Source organism: Plecotus auritus, assembly GCF_963455305.1.
Source record: "Plecotus auritus genome assembly, chromosome: 3".
NCBI classification, from domain to species: Eukaryota; Metazoa; Chordata; class Mammalia; order Chiroptera; family Vespertilionidae; genus Plecotus; species Plecotus auritus.
The window spans coordinates 179,691,855-179,712,412 of NC_137772.1; the positions used below are offsets into that span (position 1 = coordinate 179,691,855).

The 20,558-nt window shown below is 40.7% G+C and overlaps 1 protein-coding gene across 2 annotated transcripts in view; it reads left to right on the forward strand.

Annotated features, from left to right (window-relative positions):
- Positions 1–20,558, forward strand: part of SLC38A1 (solute carrier family 38 member 1) — a 67,505-nt gene that overhangs the window by 38,226 nt on the left and 8,721 nt on the right. For both annotated transcript variants that reach the window (XM_080660575.1, XM_080660574.1), the window contains exons 6-12: positions 12,400–12,473; positions 14,252–14,344; positions 14,899–14,980; positions 15,924–16,006; positions 17,874–17,932; positions 18,057–18,170; positions 19,965–20,044. In XM_080660575.1, the coding sequence (XP_080516701.1) occupies positions 12,400–12,473; positions 14,252–14,344; positions 14,899–14,980; positions 15,924–16,006; positions 17,874–17,932; positions 18,057–18,170; positions 19,965–20,044 (585 nt within the window). The remainder of the gene's footprint in view (positions 1–12,399; positions 12,474–14,251; positions 14,345–14,898; positions 14,981–15,923; positions 16,007–17,873; positions 17,933–18,056; positions 18,171–19,964; positions 20,045–20,558) is intronic.

Sequence of the window (20,558 nt, forward strand, 5' to 3'; positions counted from 1 at the left end):
AATGGTGGGTTTAGGTTTGTCTTGTTTTTTATTTACAATACTATCTCCTTTATCCCAGCCCACAATAGGAAAGTTACATTATCTAAAGATTTCTATGAAAGGCATATATTTTATAGAAAATGAATCTTTTTAGAATGTATCACCTCCTCATAGTGCTAGGTAAAAGAGAGGTTTATTGCACCATACAGAATCTGTTAAGCAATAAATACTTAATATTTTTCCATAACTTCTTAGCATGTAATATTATTTATTATTCTTTTAATAATGTAGCCCTTAAGTTTAAAACCACGAAAAAGGAGAATGTAACTCATTACATTTTTGAGAGCTTGAAGAGATAGCATAGTTATTTGTAAACACTGGGTTTATGATAAATCTGTTTGAAATGCTCATTGTGAAACAACACCTGAATAAAACAATAGTTTAAATTTTATTTTGGTTGATTATAACATCAGCCTTTTGTGGGTCTTGTTTTCCATTTTCTATCTCACTTGGGTAGTGTTTGTAAGAATAAAAAAAGTGGTATGCAAGAAGACATTTGTTAATTAATAACCCATAGGGCTGCTATGTATGAGAAGTTAATGGGGCCCTAGCTAGTTTTGCTCAGTGGGTAGAGCATCGGCCTGCAGACTGAAGGGTCCCGGGTTCAATTCTGGTCAAGGGCACATGCCAGGGTTGCGGGCTCGATCCCCAGTTGGTGGGGTGAGGTGCAGGAGGCAGCCGATCAGTGATTCTCATCATTGATGTTTCTGTCTCTCGTTCCCTCTCCCTCCCTCTCTGAAATCAATAAAAATATATTTAAAGAAAGAAAAAGAAGTTAATGGGGGTGTCTGTGTATGTGAGAGAGAGAGAGAGAGAGCACACCAGTAGTGTCTGCTATATGTTAACACTATATGGTAAATGCTTGTTAAAGTATTCGTTAGGTAGTCACTATAATGGTTAAAATTTATAGAATGGTAACTGTACAGGGTGGAGCAAAAGTAGGTTTACAGTTGTGAAACACAGTTTATTGTATTATAATTAATTATTGTATTATTTTCCATAGGAACAACTGTAAACCTACTTTTGCCCTAGCCCGCATATGCCATATTATCTCATTTAGTCTCCACCAGGAGCACTATAAATATCAGTGCCATTTTACAGATGCAGTAACTGAGGCTTGATAATGACTTAGAAAGTAGGGGAGCCAGGATTCCACCCGGACTCTAGAACCTGTGTGATCTAAGACACTACCTTCTTTCAGTGATGCCTTCTTCAGAAACCAAACTTACATTATTTATGTACATCCTGAGGGGAATTTTATTTTTACCAATGGAAACTTGCAAGTTGATACTTTAGCTTTTAAATCACCTTGTATAATCAGTCAGTATTCCTGAATTGTTACACTACTGGTCCACCAAGAACCATCACCTTTATTGTAATGAAAGAGTTTTGCAATATCGAGTATACCAAATTGTAGACAAAGCGGGGAGTGCGGGGGGAGGAGGATGGTGTTCGCGCGCCCAGACACGGCAAGTAGCATATATACCTAAAGTATATTGCAAAACCAATGAACCTTCTGAACTGCTTCCTATGTGTCAGAGCTGTGCCTGACTTTGCCTCATGTGCTATTTAAGATTTCCCACTGACTTCAGGAGCCCTTGGATTTAATTTCTTCTAAGGATTTAACTAAACTTTTGTATTTAAGAATTAAAAACCAAGTAACACCAAAGTCAAATAAAGCCAAGTTTATTATTAGGGAATTGATTCAATAACGATAGTAGTCCCATAAACTAATAGATTTATCTGTACTGGTATGGAAAAAATTTCCCAGGAATATTATGATGTGAAAACAAACTGAATGTTGGGTGAAGTGAGCGTGGGGTGAGATAGTGTACATATGCATAAACTGCAGACTATCTGGGTAGAGAACCCAAGAAAACTGTTGACAGTGGTTACTTCTGGATAGTGATTCGGGGTCTGGGGATGGACTGGGAGTGGAAAGTTTATAGTCTTTAAATTACCTTTTTAACCGTGTGCTATTAGGGAAAGAACTATTGAAAACAGCTGTTTTTTAGAGAACATAAAACCAGCTGTACTTTAGGGAACATAAAACGAGTGCAACGCTTTCCTTTTCCTCGTACCCACAGAAAACTTGAGAAAAAAATATTTTCAGTGTAGATATTTAGACCAGGCATGAGAGCTAGAATGAGAAATGGGTGCTGTACGACCTGTCTAAACTACCTTACCTCCCTTCAGATTGCCTCTGCATCAGCCACACTTGACCTTTTCTCTGTAGGGGCCCCCTGCACCATGCCTCTCAGCGCGGCCTTTCCACCTCCCCAGTCCCATGCTGTGGGGATGTGCAGTCCCATGGTGCATCCTGAAGGCCCTGGAAGGCCCAGGTCAGGGGCCATCTCCAAAAATGTTTCTCTGATTCATCCAGGTGAAAGGCATTATTTAGGTATATATTTAACCTTCCCTATTAAATTGTGAGCCCTATAAAGGCAGGATTAATATCTAATTCTTCCTTGTTGAATTCAATCCTATCCCCCACAACAAGATCTAGAACAGTGCTTGCAATGTAGCGGATTCTCAAGAATGTTTCACTGAAATGAATGAATGAGTGAATGAATGAATGAATGAGTAGGAAGAATTCGACTTTGCAAAACGGAAAACAAGGCTTTTGGACAAAACAGTGGCTCTCATTGTTCTTGCAAACTTATCAGAAGAAAAAGAAATGAACTGAAAGGTTTAGTTCACCCTCAAATTTTAAGTAGGCTGTGGAGATGTAATGATATAATAATCACAAGGTTATTGTGGTTACTCTCGTGGGAATGCCTCCTTTATCTGAAAATTCAAAATAGTTCAGAGTATTTCTGTTAAGAGATTAGTAGATACTGTTTGAGATTAGTATTGCATTGCTAAAAGGGCATTTGTTGTCAAATTGCTATTTGCAAAAAGGATACTAGTTGTCATTGTCAGTTTATAGCAATTACCTTCGCTTTGTTGATTGTTTGCTTCGATTGTAGATGAATTTATTCTGTCTCTCTGTACCTGTCTCGCAGTATTTAGCTTTGTGGACCACTTATTGTTATCCTACTACCACCAAAAATACACAACATCGTGTTGTCTATAATTACAGTGTTTACAAAACAAGCCAGTGAATAGCCATGCCGGTAAGGGTAAACCTAAAAAATAAGGGTCTCTGTAAATTAAGACCAGACTGTCAGGTGCCTTTATGCTTAAATTCAGTGTTTTACAGTTGGGCCTACAATAAGGGATAGACAGAAATGGAATTGGAGCTATAGACCCATCAGCACATAGCTCTAAGTGCTGTTCATTTATTATAGGTATTTGATCATTACTGTTGGGTTGCAGAAATGGGCTTCTCATTATCAAGAGGTTTGTGTTCTGCGTCAACATAGCTTTCTAAAGTCAGCCAATACTACTAAACGGGAGTGAAATTGCAGTACCTTTGTAAATGCTCTACAATAGTCCTGAGCTATGATTGCTATATTACCTTATATATATTCCAGAAAGTTGGAATCACACCCACCAAGATGATAATTTTGCTCTTAACGTAACAAAGATGGTCTGGGTGATATTTCTCAAGTTATTCCCTGTAAATGTTACATTGTCTTTTCTGTGCATTCCTATGCCAGAAGTTCTTTGCCTCCCAAGGAAAGACCAAATTGTCATAAAAACGGGGCAAAAGAGGAAGTCGGTAAGGAAACCCTGCTCTTCCGGATGATCCTAGGAGGTCCATGGGTTGGTTGCATTCATCTTCTGTCTTGTCAATCAGTTACTTGTTTTTAAAATTCTTTGAGTTATAGTCACTGCTCCCTAGAAATGATCTGAAGAGAAAATTGTCCTTCAGCTGGCAGCAAAAATCATGGGCATCAGACTCTCTTGTTTGGGAATAATAATACTGGAAGGGGAGAAATGGCACATTCAGGCTTGCCAACATTTGAAATACATGTAAAAAGGACAGTGACAGTGCCACTGAACTCTATTGAAATGCCCTGGAATAAGAAGCTTTTCAGAAATAGGGAAATGAGAAAGTGGTGAGCGTTGTGCTAAACAAAGTGAGTGCCTATTTTGTAAACAGAAAGAGTTGGCAAGCATAGGCGATGAGTCCCACTCATTGTTTTTTAAAATTGAGCAGCTTTACTTAGTTGGTGAGTCATCTAAGATGTGCCTGATAAGGGGTTCCAAGAAGTCAATTCTCTTGGCCCCAGAGAGGTAGGAGTGTATATCTGCGCGCACATGCGCAAGAGAGTGTACACGGAGCTCAGTCTTATCGGTGTTGAGTTGCATCCGGTACATTTTGGAGCACTGCGTTTTTCTTAACTTGCAAGAAGCAACTTAACTATACTAAGGTTTTAATAGGATGATTCACCTCCACGATGCATAGAATGCCTTTTCCATTCACTGTTCTGGGTTATAGTAGGCCAGGTGTGTATCAGCACAATAGGTCAGCAGAGTCCAGAAGTTTGGATTTTCAAGGTTAACTTGAACTTTATTACTCCTGGCGTGGTAGTTGATCTAGTAGACTCTCGATTCCAATAATTACAGGCTGCTGTTGTTCCTTGTGATTAAGCCCCTATCCCAGTGGTCGGCAAACTCATTAGTCAACAGAGCAGCAAACCGCGGCTTGTGAGCCGCATGTGGCTCGCGAGCTGCAGTTTGCTGACCACTGGTCTAGTAGATTGGGAAAGCTGGCCCTGTGTGGGCCAGTTAGTTTTGTTTTGCTCTAGGGCCACAGGCTTCACCTTACATCAGACAACATGGTATCACTGATCTACATCTGTATCGGCCAACGACAGCCTACAGGCCAAAGCCGCCTGCAGCCTCTTTTTGTATGCCTTGCTAGCTGAGAATGGCTTTTATTTTTTTAAATATGTGTATTTTAAAAGGTAGTTATAAAGTACATATTGTTTCATGGGATCTTTATAACAATCCTATTTATCATCCTCATTTTATAGATAAAGTAAGATTCATAGAGGCTAAGTAATTTGCCCTGGAGGACACTAACTGGTGGTGGGAAAGGGAAGGGACGACAACAAACCCATGGAGTCTTCCTCTTAAACTCTGCCATCTCTCCTTAAATGTGCACCGTTACCATGGAAACAGTAGGAAAGTATGAAGGAAGCCGCAAACCCATCATTCCTAATGGAGTGAAAGTCCAAAATATTCACCAAGTATAGCACATTCCTTTATTTAATGATGAGTATTATGCTAAAAACAAGTGCCTATTTTGTAAACCGGAAGAGTTAGCAATCGTAGGAGATGGGTCCCACCCATTGTTTTTAAAAATTGAGCAGTTGTGCTTAGTTGGTGAATCATCTAAGATGAGTTTGATGAGAAGTCAATTCTCTTGGCCCCAGAGAGGTAAGAGTGTGTTATCTGCACAATCCCACATGGAGTTTTTCTGTCACTGAAGAGGTCCATGTTTACAATATGATAAAGGGGGCATCATTTTAAAATGATGGAAAGGTTCTAGATTCAAGGAGAAGGGAAACTGGTTATCCTTGGGAATGGAAGAAGAGGAAGGACACGTCAAGAGTTATAAATGGAGCGCCCACAAAACCCGCAGCTCTCTACTAAGGACTATAGGCAAAACAGGAAGTGGTGAGGGCAGATGACTTTCTTACTGGTATAACTTCCTCATTTAAACTCAGGCCTCCTCCTAACTTGTTTAACCTCACAAAGTGTCAACTAAACTGACAAATTATATTTTCATCTGCATACCTCTTTTAAATACTTATTTCTTTTTCGGAATAAATATGTTAGATATTATTTGATTTGGTCATCAGCGATACATATTTATTTCTCTAGACAAAATAAAATATCTAACCAACAGTGAGGCTATTTTAAGAGCAGCCTTGCACCAAAGAATTTAGATTTACCTACAAGGAAACACATAGAATGAATTATACAAATAATTGACCACCACCTGTTCCCTGTCCAACCTTTAAAACCATCCTTTCCTTTCCTAGTTCAGTTGGTAAATATTATAAACAGTCACATGCTATCAGATCCCAGGGTGCTGGGTCTCTGACCCTCAGAACATTGAAATTTAGTCAGAATTTAATGACTAAGAAGTCCACTTCAGGGCTGAATGATTATATATTTGCTTCTTTTCGTATTTTGTGAGCTCTTTAAATGAAATAGGGCTTGGAATTTAACCACCCTCCCCAAAAGGGTTTGGAATAATAATATATCATTCGAAAGGCTACTTATAGTTTTTGTCTCAATACTTTTATTGTAAAGGTAAGATAATCATTAAAGACTTTTTTGAAAATGCATGAAATTAATTTAAAAAGTATAAAGAAATCATCCAAAGTGTCACTGTTAAAACTTGAGCTGTTAATAGTTTGATGTATTTTAATCTAAGTTTTTGTCTTCTGCTGTCATTCCTACACATTCTCTGCACATTGCCCTGGGCAGACAACATAGCGTGGTGGTGGTAAGGACTTTGGAGTCCGATTCCCAGGCCTGAGGGCTGTGATAGGGACCTAACATAACGAATACCCCTATATTTAATTTTAGTAAAGATCAAGAAACAAACCCATGGAGTCTTCCTCTTAAACTCTGAATTCCCATTAAAGTAAACTAAAGTTCCAGGAAATGCATTTGTATGTAAAAGGTAATTTTGAAATTTCACATGAATTAGGGACCCAGAACACCTTATCTCCTTCCACTTGAGCTCTCAAGAAATAAACCGTTCTTCCTCTGTGTCCTCTTTCCTCTCCACTTAGCTTCCCACCTGCCTGGCTTCCCTGGGCCAGGAACCACGCTGCACCACCACCTCTGCAATTACCCGACTTCTGACCACAATCTCTTCTACTCCCAGCATCCAGCCTTGCTTACATACTCCCACTGTCTCTGTCCCTGAATGTCACTGAGAACTGCTGGTCTGTGTCTCCTTCCCTGCTCGGCTCAGATGGCACGGCCGCACTGAAAGCCCTCTCTTTTTTCCCACCCGCTAACTTTCCTTTCTCACTGGCTGGCCAGCACACTGGCCCGGGAAACCCCCACATCTGACCATTTCTCAGTTGGGTTCTCCAGGACACCCAGAGCTCCCTTCTTCCCCAGCTAGCACTGCGCGCCGCTCAGCAGTGCTTTTAAATCTTTACTCGCTTCATACAGATGTTTCCCTTGGGAGGAATCGGAGGTGGAGTTAGTGGCAATAAAAGATGAATGAAAAGGTGCAAGAGGGGGAGACAGTTTGGAAATGTAGAAGAAAGGTAAGAGGTAGAAGGGACTGAGGGAGAGGTCACAGCAGGGGGAAGGACTGGAGGATGGTTGGCCAGTAAACAATATGTCTCCTTGTACCGAAGTTTTACATTTTCGTGTAGATTCTTGGCCTCAACCAGCATATATGTCCTTGAGTTTTGGCGTGAGGGCCTGAAGATTGGTAAGAGATGCTGATGGATAGAAGTAGGACTGGTGATAAAGATCACTTTTCCTCCGGTGCAGGGAGTTTTTTTTTTTTTTTAATATATTTTATTGATTTTCACAGAGAGGAAGGGAGAGGGATAGAGAGCCAGAAACATCGATGAGAGAGAAACATCGATCAGCTGCCTCCTGCACACCTCCTACTGGGGATGTGCCCGCAACCAAGGTACATGCCCTTGACCGGAATCGAACCTGGGACCTTTCAGTCCGCAGGCCGACGCTCTATCCACTGAGCCAAACCGGTTTCAGCTGGTGCAGGGAGTTTTTATGCAGACTTTCTGCTCATTGGATTGAGGGTGGTAAAAGTTTTATACCTTTGACCAGGGTTCGAAGAGGAAGAGTTATATAGTGCGCTGAGCCTCATATCCCTTTTGGAACGATAGAGACATGGCTGGTGGACAAGCGGAGTGGAGTTGAAAATAAGAAATATACACCTTGGTGAACATGTATTTTATTTCTAAGTACAAAGCCAGATACTATTAAGACTATGAAAAACTGGCCCGAGGTCATGAAGGACAAAAAGAAGACTCTTTGGTCTGGTGCCCTGGGTCCCAGGGCCTTGCCATGGGAGTAGGCAGGGGGGAGACAGCAGCAAAAGACTCCAGCCTGTTGTGTATGTGAGGGAGGCCAATCTGCCATCCCCATCAGAGGGCCCAGCTCTCTGCTCCTCGGAGCCTCTGGACTGGGGGCTGAGGACTGAGGTTACTCCAGGCCTTTGGCGTCACTGGCTCTCTGGCCTAGAGAGCCCCAGGAAAGGAACGGGCTGGGATGAGGCAGACAGGAGTGGGGGGAAAATATAAACCTTGGTGAATATATACCTCAGGGCCCTAATGCCCCAAGGAAGTCAACCAAAGGAAGTAGATAAGACCTTGCTTTCACACTGAGGGCAGGTCAGTGACTCAGGGAATGATCATAATTCAGTTCTAAATGCAGTCTCACCTGCAGAGCTGTGGGCCCACATTACGGGTAATCGTGCTGTAAAGCTGGCATGGCACCCACCTGCAGACAGTGTGGCAGGCGGTTTAGCCCTACTTCAGTGGTTGTGAGAATCAGAAACACTGAGATGTATATACCACGGGGCCGAAGCTCCGCTTAAATCAGTGGTTCTCAACCTTTCTAATGCCGTGACCCTTTAATACAGTTCCTCATGTTGTGGTGACCCCCAACCATAAAATTATTTTCGTTGCTACTTCATAACTGGGTCTTAGGCGACCCTGCCAGCAGTTCTCAACCACTGCTGTAGAGCCTAAGACCATCGGGAAACACAGATATTTACATTACGATTCATTAACAGTAGCAAAATTACAGTTATGAAGTAGCAATGAAAATAATTTTATGGTTGGGGGTCACCACAACATGAGGAACTGTGTTAAAGGGTCGCGGCATTAGAAAGGTTGAGAACCACTGGCTTACATCCCTGCTGCTCCAAGAGGGGCCCATGGGCCAGCATCCCCGGCATCACCTGGGAGCCTGTTAGAAATGTCCCACCCCAGACCTACTCAATCAGAATCTTCACTGTAACAAGACCCTGACGTCATTCACACACACACTAAACTAAGAAAAGCTGCTTTACCCGTCACTGGCTGGGGGAGGACAGGGAGAGGCGTGCTGGGGAGGCCGGCAAGGCTTCTGTATTTTGAGAGGAGTGGGTCCTGGAAGAGTTGAAAGCACTCACCTGCGTGGCAGCCCCATCCGAGCTATTTCTGGATCTGCAGGGGTGACTGCCACTTCACCTCCACCTCTTCCAGGGGCTCTGCTGCCAGGGCGGGAGTACCTCATATGACCTCATTTTATAGCTAGGCGTGTGTGTGTGTGTGTGTGTGTGTGTGTGTGTGTGTGCGCGCTTTAATTTATATGGGTGACATTTGTTAATAAAATTATATAGGTTTCAGGTGTACAATTCTGTAATACATCATTTGTTTATTGCATTGTGTGCTCATCACCCAAAGTCTAGTCTCCCTCCTTCACAATATATTTGACCCCCTTTACCCTCTTCACCCTCCCTCACCCCACTTTCACCCTCCTGTTGTCTGTGTCTGAGGTTACTTGCGTTTAGATGTCACAATTTCTGTGTCTCTGACATCTCTGACTGGATCCTCAAACTTTTCTAGGATCTATTATAGCCCATTAGACCAGTGGTCGGTAAACCGTGGCTCACGAGCCACATGCGGCTCGCGAGCCGCGGTTTGCCACTCTGTTGACTAATGAGTTTGCCGACCACTGCATTAGACAATGTATTGGTCCTTTCTAAGAATCTACTTTTTAAAAATTTAATCCCATTAATGCTAGGATCTATTACAGTCTAAAGCAGTCTTAGAATCTTACATATAGAATTTGGATCCGCAGGGGTGACCTGATAGAAAAATATTTTTGTTCTTATTTTAGTCTTTGGAGGGAAGATCTGTATTTGGGAGAGATGAGAGGAGAGTCCTCAGAGATTGGGTGACCAAAGGCAAAGGCTATCATACTCTCATTGCGCAGGTCCTCTTGTCTGGGGTGCAAGGTTATGTCTGTTAGGCACATGAACAGGGAGTTGTTCTCATCACTGTGGGAGGGCTTCATTCGGCTGTTAAGTGTGGGGAAGAGGATAGGTGAACTCCCCGCTAAAATCTTCCCTGATCAACACTTCCTTACCTGAAAAGGAAAACGAAGCACCTTGGCCGGTATGCTCAGGGTTTAGCATGTCGGCCCCCACACTGAAGGGCTGCAGGTTTGATTCCCAGTCAGGGCATATGCCCAAGTTGAGGGTTCAGTCTCCAGTTGGGGCTCCTGTGTGAGGCAATGGACCAATGTTTCTCTCTCTCTTCCTCTCTGCCTGGAATCAATGAAAAACTTAACCCTTGGGTGCAGATTAAAAAACACACACCCACCTCCCATTTAAAAAAAAAGAAAAGAAGAAGAAGCAGTAGGAGTTCACATGAAGAAATTCTTTATCTCTTGCCAAGGGCCATAGGCCAGCTGAGCATCATCTGCAAAGAGATTCAACCAAATAGAATGTGTTAAAGTTTCCAAGAAGTTTCCTTACAATATTTCTTTTGCTAATAAGTAACCCATTTGCCGGGACGTAGGGCCTTCGGTTAATCATTACGTAGCTGTTAGTAATTATCCCTTCTGCTAGGCACATAGCTCCTACAAGGTCATACTCTTTGCTCATTAGCTTGGGGCCCAGTGGTAAGTCCCCTCTTCCCCAGGTCAGTCCCAGGAGAATTGACTCAGCAGGGTATGTGGTCACTCTAGCATAGCACATGGCTTATCCTAAAATTGCCTCCATCCTACCTTCAACTGGGGTTCGGTGGCCTGTCACATGCACATGTCACAGTTGCCACTTACTGTTCAGTGCCCCTAAAATCATGTGTGAACTCTGAATGAAACTCAAATCTTACTTCTTCCACATAAATACTGTTTATCTTAAAAGATGAAAGAAAAATCATACCACAACTGTCTCCTATATCTTACTCTGTGGCAGAGCATATCACATCATGTTCCGTGACATATTCGAAAATACTGGAGTGGTTAATAAAACATGCTTGCTCTCAGTTTCTTGTGTCCCTCAGCCAGAATAGATAATAAGGGACTTACCCTCTTTATCACCCTCCTGTTCAAGGATCTTCGCTAACTCGGTCTATGTACGAAGGCACTTCCTTACAGCCATATCTTTATTTAAATTCTCCTTCATTTATTAACCTCCATCCTAAGTGCTGGTGTTTCTATTCTTTCCCCCAGTGTTTGTTTTACTTCTGCTGAGCTCTGTTCCTCTTGTGTTTTCTGGCCAGCTCTGGCAGCCCACCCACTCTGCAGTTGATCATTTTGTACCCCCAGTGGATGTGGGGGAAACAACGTGCCGCAAAACCCGAGAGAGCTAAGGAGCAGTCTTTCTGTCTGGGGCAAGGGAAGGCACCCAAGGAGGTGACATCCGAGCTGGGCCCGAGGGCGGAGGTTCCGCAGGTGTGAGAGGTAGTGAGAGGGTTCGGGAAGGAGGCAGCCCATGCAGAGAGAACGGCAGGTTGTGCCAAGGACCTGTCAATAGCACTTGCTAGAAAAATAATTGCCTTAATTACTCAGACAGAGAATCAATCACAGTAATGTATTATGCTAGGGATGTATTTCCCTACATCAGGAAGTTAGTGGTTTCATCTGGGGGATTGGAAATGTTTTCTTTTTAATAAATAGGCTTTAGTTTTCCATGATGATGTCTGTTTTAACCAAATGATACAGAAATAATCTATGTAATCTGCCACATCATTTTAACTGTGCTTTTTCTTGAGGAGGATTTGATAATGAGCCAGAAGTACTAAAACAAAAACACGAGTTCATCATCCAAAAAAGTATTTTCATTGTGCTTGATTGTCAAAATTTTCCCCATCCATTAAAAGAGGTGCTTATTCTTTCAAGAGGAACCAGGTGCAAAGAGAGTGAATTATCTCAATGGTCCGATCTATAGATTCATAAATAGCCATAGAATAATTGGATGAAAAGAATGTTAGATAATATTTGGCTTGTGTCCTTTATATTATAGGTGAGGGATCTAGGGATGGGAGAAATTGGGCCAGTTGCCCAAAGTCACATGGTCACTGACCTAAGCAGGGTCACAGCAAGCCCTCCCCCAGCCTCCCCAACCCCACACCCCCTCCTCATTCCTTACTCAGAGGGAACAGGGCAGAATCTTTCTTTCACAATGTTGTTTTAGTCATCCCAACTGAAATGATCTCAGATTACTATTTAGGCTTTGAATTACGTAAAGGATTTGAACTGTTCGTTACTCAGATTCTAATGGGTAGTTCTTTATTTGGTGGAACATTCTGATCAAGGATTTTAAAGAAGGGATGACTAATAGATTCCACAATTCGGATGCCATCTACAAATAGTGTTAACCATATAAACAAGCCTCTGCCCTTCTAAAACGTAAGGTCAGAGTATGTTCTTTTATAGTTATGACACGACTTCTTTGCTTTGCTTTAGGGTACTTTTGTCTTCGGTGACACTGCTGTCTATATATTCAATAAACCTTCTGTTGATCTGTTCAAAGGAAACAGGTAAGCTGCTAGTAGGTCTACTTTTGTTAAAGCCAGGAGGAATGATTTTGATGGTGATGGAATTGTAAACAAATGATGCTCTCCCAGCTCAGAAACTTGATTATTAAAGAAAAAGAGTACTTTGACCGACAGTCCCTGGAAGACCTATAGTAGTATTTACCCAGAGAAAAAGATACAGCAACTATAAATTAAATTGTCATGAAGAATGCACAATGGTGTCGTCATTTAAAGTAAACCCTCCATTATACCTCCTTTTTTTTTTTTTTTCTAGTTTAAGACGACTTCATTTTAAAGGCTTTGGTTTTTCCCCAGATCTTTATAAATTCAGAACAAGGATCCCATGTTTTTTGTATTTCAGCCTCCAAGTTCTAAAAGTAAACAGAGATCTCATTCTCTTCCGTGCCTATTTCAAGGAGAAAATGTTACTCTGGAGGGACTATGGGAGTGAGTGTGCTAGGAAAAGATTTCAAGTACTCTGGGCAGTGTAATACCTGAAGTGTTTATTTTCTATTCCTGGGATACTGGGTTATGTTTGTAATACTTTGACTTTTGCATTCGCTAAAACTACATTGGCCGACTGTTATTGTAAATAGACGACTCCATTAACTGGAACATTCTGTAATAAATTGAGGGTCTAACTATTGTCTGGTTTAAACACCAGTCTTATGAGAGATTAAACAAAAGTTTAATTTAGCCTGACCCATATTACTTTCTGTGAACCTTTTAAAAATGTGAGCTGAATTGTCATAAAGAAATAGAAACACTTTTTAAAAAATGAATGGCTTTGAATCTTAGTATTTATTGAGAAAGGCTAGTTGAATACTTTAGAACTTTGCTCTAGCCAAATTATTGTTTAGGTAGACTTCTCGACTACTTTCTTAGGTGAGTTGCTTATTTTTGAACTAAAATTTACAAACAGAATTCTCATGGCGTGACTATTACATGTTTCTGAACTTGTTATTATATTTAGAATACATGAAACATTGATGGAATATGATTAAGATAGTTCTTTGTTAGCCTAAACATTCAGGTTATTAATTCAAAAAGAGCCTTTTATCCCAACTCTCAGGATTTTTATTTTTAAATCAAATCTTTATTTTAATGATACTCACCAGACCTGACAACACTTCAGAGTGGGGGAAATCCCCAGTAAAGTGAAAGGACTATTTAAGGTAGTCAACAATAAGCCTTATGACCTAATGGTTGAATTGTAATGCTTTTGTAGCCAACCTGAGAAAGGAGAATTTGTGGTCATGTCTGACATTTAAAAATGTCAGAGGTTGCTTTTTTATTTTTTTAAATTTAAATTCTTTATTGCTTGAGGTATTACATAAGTCTCCCTTTTCCTCCAATGACCTCTCCCCATCCACCCCCAACCCCCAAGCGAAATAAGCCAGTCAGAGAAAGATAAATATCACATGATCTCACTCATTTGTGGAATATAATGAACAGCATAAACTGATGAACAAAAATAGAACCAGAATCATAGAAGTATCAAACAGACTGTCCAACCTATGAGGGAAGGGGGAGGGGTGGGCAGTGAAGGGGTAAGAGATCAACCACAGGACTTGTATGCATGCATATGAGCATAACCAATGTCCAAGGTTGTTTTATAACGAGAATGCCTTAACCCTTGCAAAGTCAAGAAGGCCATTTGTGTGATTTTGAGAAAGACATGAAATAACTTGGGGAATAGTCAGTAGCATGATGAATCTTGGTTAGTTTTAACTTTTAGAGCCCTGTCATTTCTTGTGTTCTTAAATATGATGTCTAAATAGGTTGCATGGTTTATGAAAAGCTGGGAGAACAGGTCTTCGGCACCACGGGGAAGTTTGTCATCTTTGGAGCCACCTCTCTACAGAACACAGGAGGTAAAAACAAACACAAGTGTGCTTTTATGCTTAACTTTAAGTAGGTGGCCCTGCTGGCGTGATTCAGTGGTGGAGTGTCGACCTATGAGCCAGATGGTCACGGTTTAATTTCTAGTCAGGGCACATGTCCAAGTTGTGGGCTCAATCCCCAGTGTGGTGCATACAGGAGGCAGTTGATCAATGACTCTCTCTCTCTCATCATTGATGTTTCTCTCTCTTTCTCCCCCACCTTTCCTCTCTCTGAAATCAATAAAAATACATTTAAATAAAAATAAAGTAGGTGAACATTATTATGTTTTCTAATTCTGGTGGTTGGGTGGTCACATGAATTTTAACATAATTCAAGAAGTTATCATTCCCATTGCTAAAATGGAACTTGGAAAGTAAAGCGGAGACAGCAGTCACTTATTTAAAACCAAGGAAACTGTGAGAGTATCTAACACTGTCTTTGTGTCTTACTGAAGGTTAGTCTAAGAACAGGCTGGTAACCTTTTATATGGCTTGCAACATGAACCTCAGTATCTTCTTTCTAAAATGTTCTCATTTTCCTCTAGCAATGCTGAGCTACCTCTTCATAGTCAAAAATGAACTACCCTCTGCCATAAAGTTTCTAATGGGAAAGGAAGAGACATTTTCGTAAGTCATAGACCCTTTTTTTTGTAAGATAATTAAAATGTTTTTAATCGAAATGTGGGCTAACCAAAGTTTTTGTTTTATGAAAATTGCTGAAACAAAGTTTTCCCCAGGCTGTTTTTTTCTGTTTGTTGTTTCAACACTTTCTCTGGAGTTACCTAAATAAAAGAAGCTGAGAGAATCCCTTGAATATGAGCATTTCCAAGGCAGACTCATCAGTCAGGCTGCAAAATGGTAGATGCTGCGTTTTCTGAAATGGAACAGATACAGAGTATTTTTTTTAACACAGATATAGAACATGCAAAAAAAATTGAGACCCTTTTTTTAAAGAAGGGACGTAGCATTTTGGAAGCAAAACTTACATGAGCCACCTTCATTAAAGATGTAGCTAACCCTGGAAAACTTTGCATTACATTTGGTACAGCTGTTATGTTTTGACTTTCTCTTGTTTAATAGTCCTTGTGGGTCTTAGTTTCTTTTTTTCCTTTCAAAGGAGAATCATTGAAGCCATAGTCTCTAGTGTTCTATAATCAGGATTTAAGGTCAAATACAAGAGGTAAGGGAGAGGAGCCTGTGGTGACTTGTTTTTCGAGGATATTAGGCAAGCAAAACAAAAAGGAACTTTCTCTTTAAATAATTGATGATACAAGTTGTAATCTGACAGAATGCAATGTGTGCATTCAGCTTTGAAACCACATAAATAATTCAAAGGAATGCCACATTGGCCAATAGAGGAGGAAAAGAGAACAATATCCCTTCCTACATCACATGGGGAAAAGACAGCAGTAAAGGAGTGGTGGTTGCGTTGAAGTGTTTGGATAAAACCTGAATAATGATACAATTCAATAACAATAAAAAATTAGTAAAAATTGTGAAATTTTACTCTTAAGGGGAAAAAAGTCATTTTTCTAAGGAAATATGACCTCCCTGTTGAAATGTCTTTCAGAGCCTGGTACGTGGATGGCCGTGTCCTGGTGGTGATTGTCACCTTCAGCATAATTCTCCCTCTGTGTCTCCTGAAGAACTTAGGTAAGGAAAGATCTTGCTTTTATTGTAGTCTCTCCAGTGCCCAGATAAATCAGAAACCTAGTAAAATGAGCAACTTTGCCCTCAACTTTCACTTGTACAGTAAAGATTAAGTAAATAATAAATTATAAGTATTAATCAGTCTCAACTTGAATATGGGATAAAACCACTGGCCAGTGTGGCTCCGTTGGTTGGGCATCATCCTGTGCACCAAAAGGTTGCCAGTTCGATTCCTGATCAGGGAGCGTGCCTGAGCTGTGGGCTCAGTCCCTGACAGAAAGTGTGCAGGAGGCAGCCGATGGATTTTTCATTCTCTGATCTCTCTCTCCCTCCCCCACCCCCACCCCTTCTCCCTTCCTCTCTCTCTAAAATCAATAAAAAGGCTTTTAAAAACAAAACAAAACACTGTGACTTCCTAAGCTATCAATCTAGGGAGCTATGGGGGTCGGCAACAGACAGTGCATATTTCCAGTAGCACAAACTTACAGGCTATTCTGAGAAAAGTGCAAAAAAATTGAATTCTCCTGATTATTTAGACAATTCGATTTTTTAAAAATCTGATATCAAGACCGAAAGTTGCTTCTATTTATTCCCAAGAGAATCGTGAATTACTCTTAAATGCTCAAAGTCTAACCCATCTCAGTTATTTGCCTCATTAAAGAGAGAGAGAAAAGTGAAAAGTTGAAAGTGGAAAACAACCACTAGGTCACATCCATTTGGTTTTGACCTTTTTGGGTGTGCTTATAATCAGAGACGAGTGTGTCTGATCTTATGGGAGTTTCACACATCGAACGATGTGGCCACACTGCCGTCCAGTCCAAACCTTCTAAAATGCATTTCCTTTCATTCTGGGCTAATTCCCGGCAGACATTTAAAGTTCTTCCCAAAATGATTGCTAACCATGGTTTTTTTTATTTTGTTTTGCATGAAAAATATCCAGCCTCTGTAGCTGTTCTGTATGATCTATAAGTAGACATTTAAAAAACACCACCACACCCAAACTACTTAATGTTCTGGTTTCTGGGTCTGTGTTTAGGCTTTTGTATGTATATACACATAAGTCTTTTCAGCTGAAGCAGATAAGGGCTCTTCTCCCCCAGGGATGAGAATAGTGCAGCCCCCAGGGGCCACTTAACTCTGCCTCTCTGGAGGTCCCGGTGGTTGGAGATCTGCCAGACAATCTAAGGGGAGCAAGGTAAAGATCCCCAGATGCTCAGTTTATCCCTAGAAATCACTCCCTTTCCTCTGTGCATGCCTCTCATTTGGGAAGAGAAGTATGGTGGCTGATAGCATTATGTATACAATAGGTACATAATAAAGAGGAATGGATTTGGCCATAGGTATCCATCAGAGTACAGCAGCAGAATTCCATAACTAAATTTGGGAGGCTCTTTTCCCCTGGATTCTGGGAAGCTGTTCTCCAGTGTGTCAGGGAGAACTGGAATCAAAACGCATAATCATGTTTTTACTTAAAGTCACATTTTTGCCAAATAAAGTAGCACTATCAAAGAATAAATCTTATATTCACATTGGCATGTATATATACTATTTGAACCCCAAACTGTGCTTGAGAAAATGCATTACCTTGGCTGGGGTGGCTATCGTCCTGCGCACAGAAAGGTTGCCAGTTCCCAGGTTGCAGGTTTAGTCCCCAGGATGCAACCGATTGATGTTTCTCTTGCACATTGATGTTTCTCTCTCTCTCTCTCTCTCTTTCTCTCTCTCTCTCTCTCTCTGTCTCTCTCTCTCTCTCTCTCCTTCTCTCTCTCGCCCCCTTCCTCTCTCTCTCAAAACATTTTTTAAAAAGTCATTGAAAGAAATAAGGTGATGGATGAAATAATAATAATTTTAATTTTTTAACTTTTTTTAGGGTACCTTGGCTATACTAGTGGATTTTCCTTGAGCTGTATGGTTTTTTTCCTAATAGTGGTAAGTGTTGGTTGGAATGGTTGGGTTGGTTTTGCCATAGTACAGTGCTGTGTAATAATTATTCCTTAGTTGGCTCTATTTGATATAAAGTCTATATTGTTTCTCCTATGTTTTTTAATATCAGGTTATCTACAAGAAATTTCAGATTCCCTGCATTGTTCCAGGGCTAAATGCAACGAGTGCTAATTCAACAAATGCTGACATGTGTACGCCAAAATACGTTACCTTCAATTCAAAGGTAAGTTTCCTTATCCTTTAAATATAAAAAGGAGCATTTTTATTAAGGGCATTATATTTTTATTCTTGTAGTAAGTAAACTGTTTTGAATGTATTTGATCTCAAAAGGACACAGTCCCCTGCTTCCAAATTCCGCAATCCATTTAGAGACCTTTGAGAAATATACAAATATTATAGTTCACGCTCCCTCTTAACCCAGTTTACATGTAGGACAACTTGAAGCATTCTCTGTGAAAATGTCTTTCTCCATAATTGTCTCAGCTCTTCTCTTTCCTACAGATCTATAAAAAATAGATAGATAGCATCCTCAGCCCACTGCTTCCTATCTGGTGGTGACTGAAAGAAATACCTCCAACTTCCCCAGCTTACACATTTGAAATACAGATGCCACCACAGAATGGTAGTTACAAAACCGTCATACTATTGTGATATTGTTAATAGTATAGGGAGCAGTGGACTGTGGGACTAATCAGGCTTGGACTTGAGCCCTCAAGCAAGTTACCAAACCCCACATGTAAAAACAAGTATTCTGTATCTTACAAGGTTTTTGTTGTTGTGGTGGTGGTTGGCTTTTTTGTTTTTTAAAGAATGAAGTGGGTTCAGTGCTTGGGCAAAGTTAGAGCATGACAAATGCTACCTTTCCTTCCTTCTCTGCCAGTTTCTTTTTGCATAAGAAGTTATGTTGAGTCTGGCTGGCATGGCTCAGTGGTTGAGCCGATACCTAGGAATTAGGAGGTCACAGTTCAATTCCCTGTCAGGGCACATGCCCACATTGCAGGCTCGATCCCCAATGTGGGCCGTGCAAGTGCAAGAGGCAGCTAATCAATGATTCTCTCTCATCATTGATGTTTCTCTCTCTCCTTCTCCCTTCTTCTCTGAAATCAATAAAAATATTTTTTTTTTAAAAAAGAAGTTATGTTGAGTTTTAAAAAGTCATATCTAAGAAAACAGATCTGTCTATTGCTCTCTGCCTCTCTTTTAACTCTTAAGAATGAAGCCAAAGTAGTGAATTTGGAACTAATTTTCTTTTTTAGAAGCCACCTTTTAAGTCTGATTAGATGCAGCCTATATACACTGAGTGGCTAGATTATTATGATCTCTGAACGCATAATAATCTGGCCACTCAGTGTGTGTATATATATATATTAGAGGCCCGGTGCATGAATTCGTGCATGGGTGGGGTCCGGCCAGCCTGACCAAGGGCAAGGGACATGGGTGGTTGGCTGGCCTGCCTGCTGGTTGAACTCTTGGTCGAGGGGACAATTTGCATATTAGCCTTTTATTATATAGGATATACACTGAGTGGCCACCAGATGGTTATGCATTCAGAGATCATAATAATCTGGCCACTCAGTGTATATAGCAAAGAGCAGTCAAATAGAGGTGGAAGTCCGGGGCATGTCGCCTGACCTGCTGGAGTGAGTCAGGAGAACAGCAGTGGCCTGCCTACTGCTCAGGGCTGTTGTAGAACTCCGAGAGATAGTGTAGGAAAAGTACAACGTAACTGGTTAGCGCCATATAAAAATGGGCTATGCTGTGTCTGGAGGATGTAAAATATGCTGTAGGTGAGCTGTGTTTCAAAACCCCTCTGAGCCAAGTGCCTGATGTCTCAAGCTAGATAAACTCTCTTTGGAAAGCTGTTCCTATTTTAGATATCAAAGCCCTCCTAATACCCAAATAATCCAGGGATTCTGAAGAGCTGTCAGATAAAACTACAGCTCAGAAATACTGGAACTGAATAATTTTATGGATAAAAATACCTTTTTTTAATGTTTATCTTTTTTCTTTCAAATAGACTGTGTATGCTCTACCTACTATTGCATTTGCATTTGTCTGCCATCCATCAGTCCTGCCAATCTACAGCGAGCTTAAAGAGTAAGAATTTTTTTATTTACCTTGATCATTTTATAACCCCTCATTAATAGGCAAGCCCTGTATTAAAATAAACAGACTCATGTAATGAACCCCATGGATTCATCACCCAGTTTTAACATTTACTTTCTGCCATTCTTGAGCAAGTTCTGCATTTAAAAAAAAAATAAAAAATGAAAGAGGAACAGAAACCAGAAACCTGCAGTATATTTTGGATGTAAATATATAAAGTGGTACACTATGTAGGCTTTTTTTGGTTAAACTGGTTTTTCAAATACTGTATTCTTAGGAGAGTTCAAGTATATGGGTTGCTTTGTTACTTATATTTCCTTGGCAGGTAGAATATAATGATCTTCAGATTCAATATCTGTAAACTGCTAAACACATGATTATTAATTTCTCTCTCTTTACCGCCTCCAGCACGGCTAGAGATCAGACAGGAGTCCTGAGTAGGGGCGACGGGCGATTGAGAAAATGAAAGAGACAAACACAGAGACAGTAGGGAAAGCTGGGACCG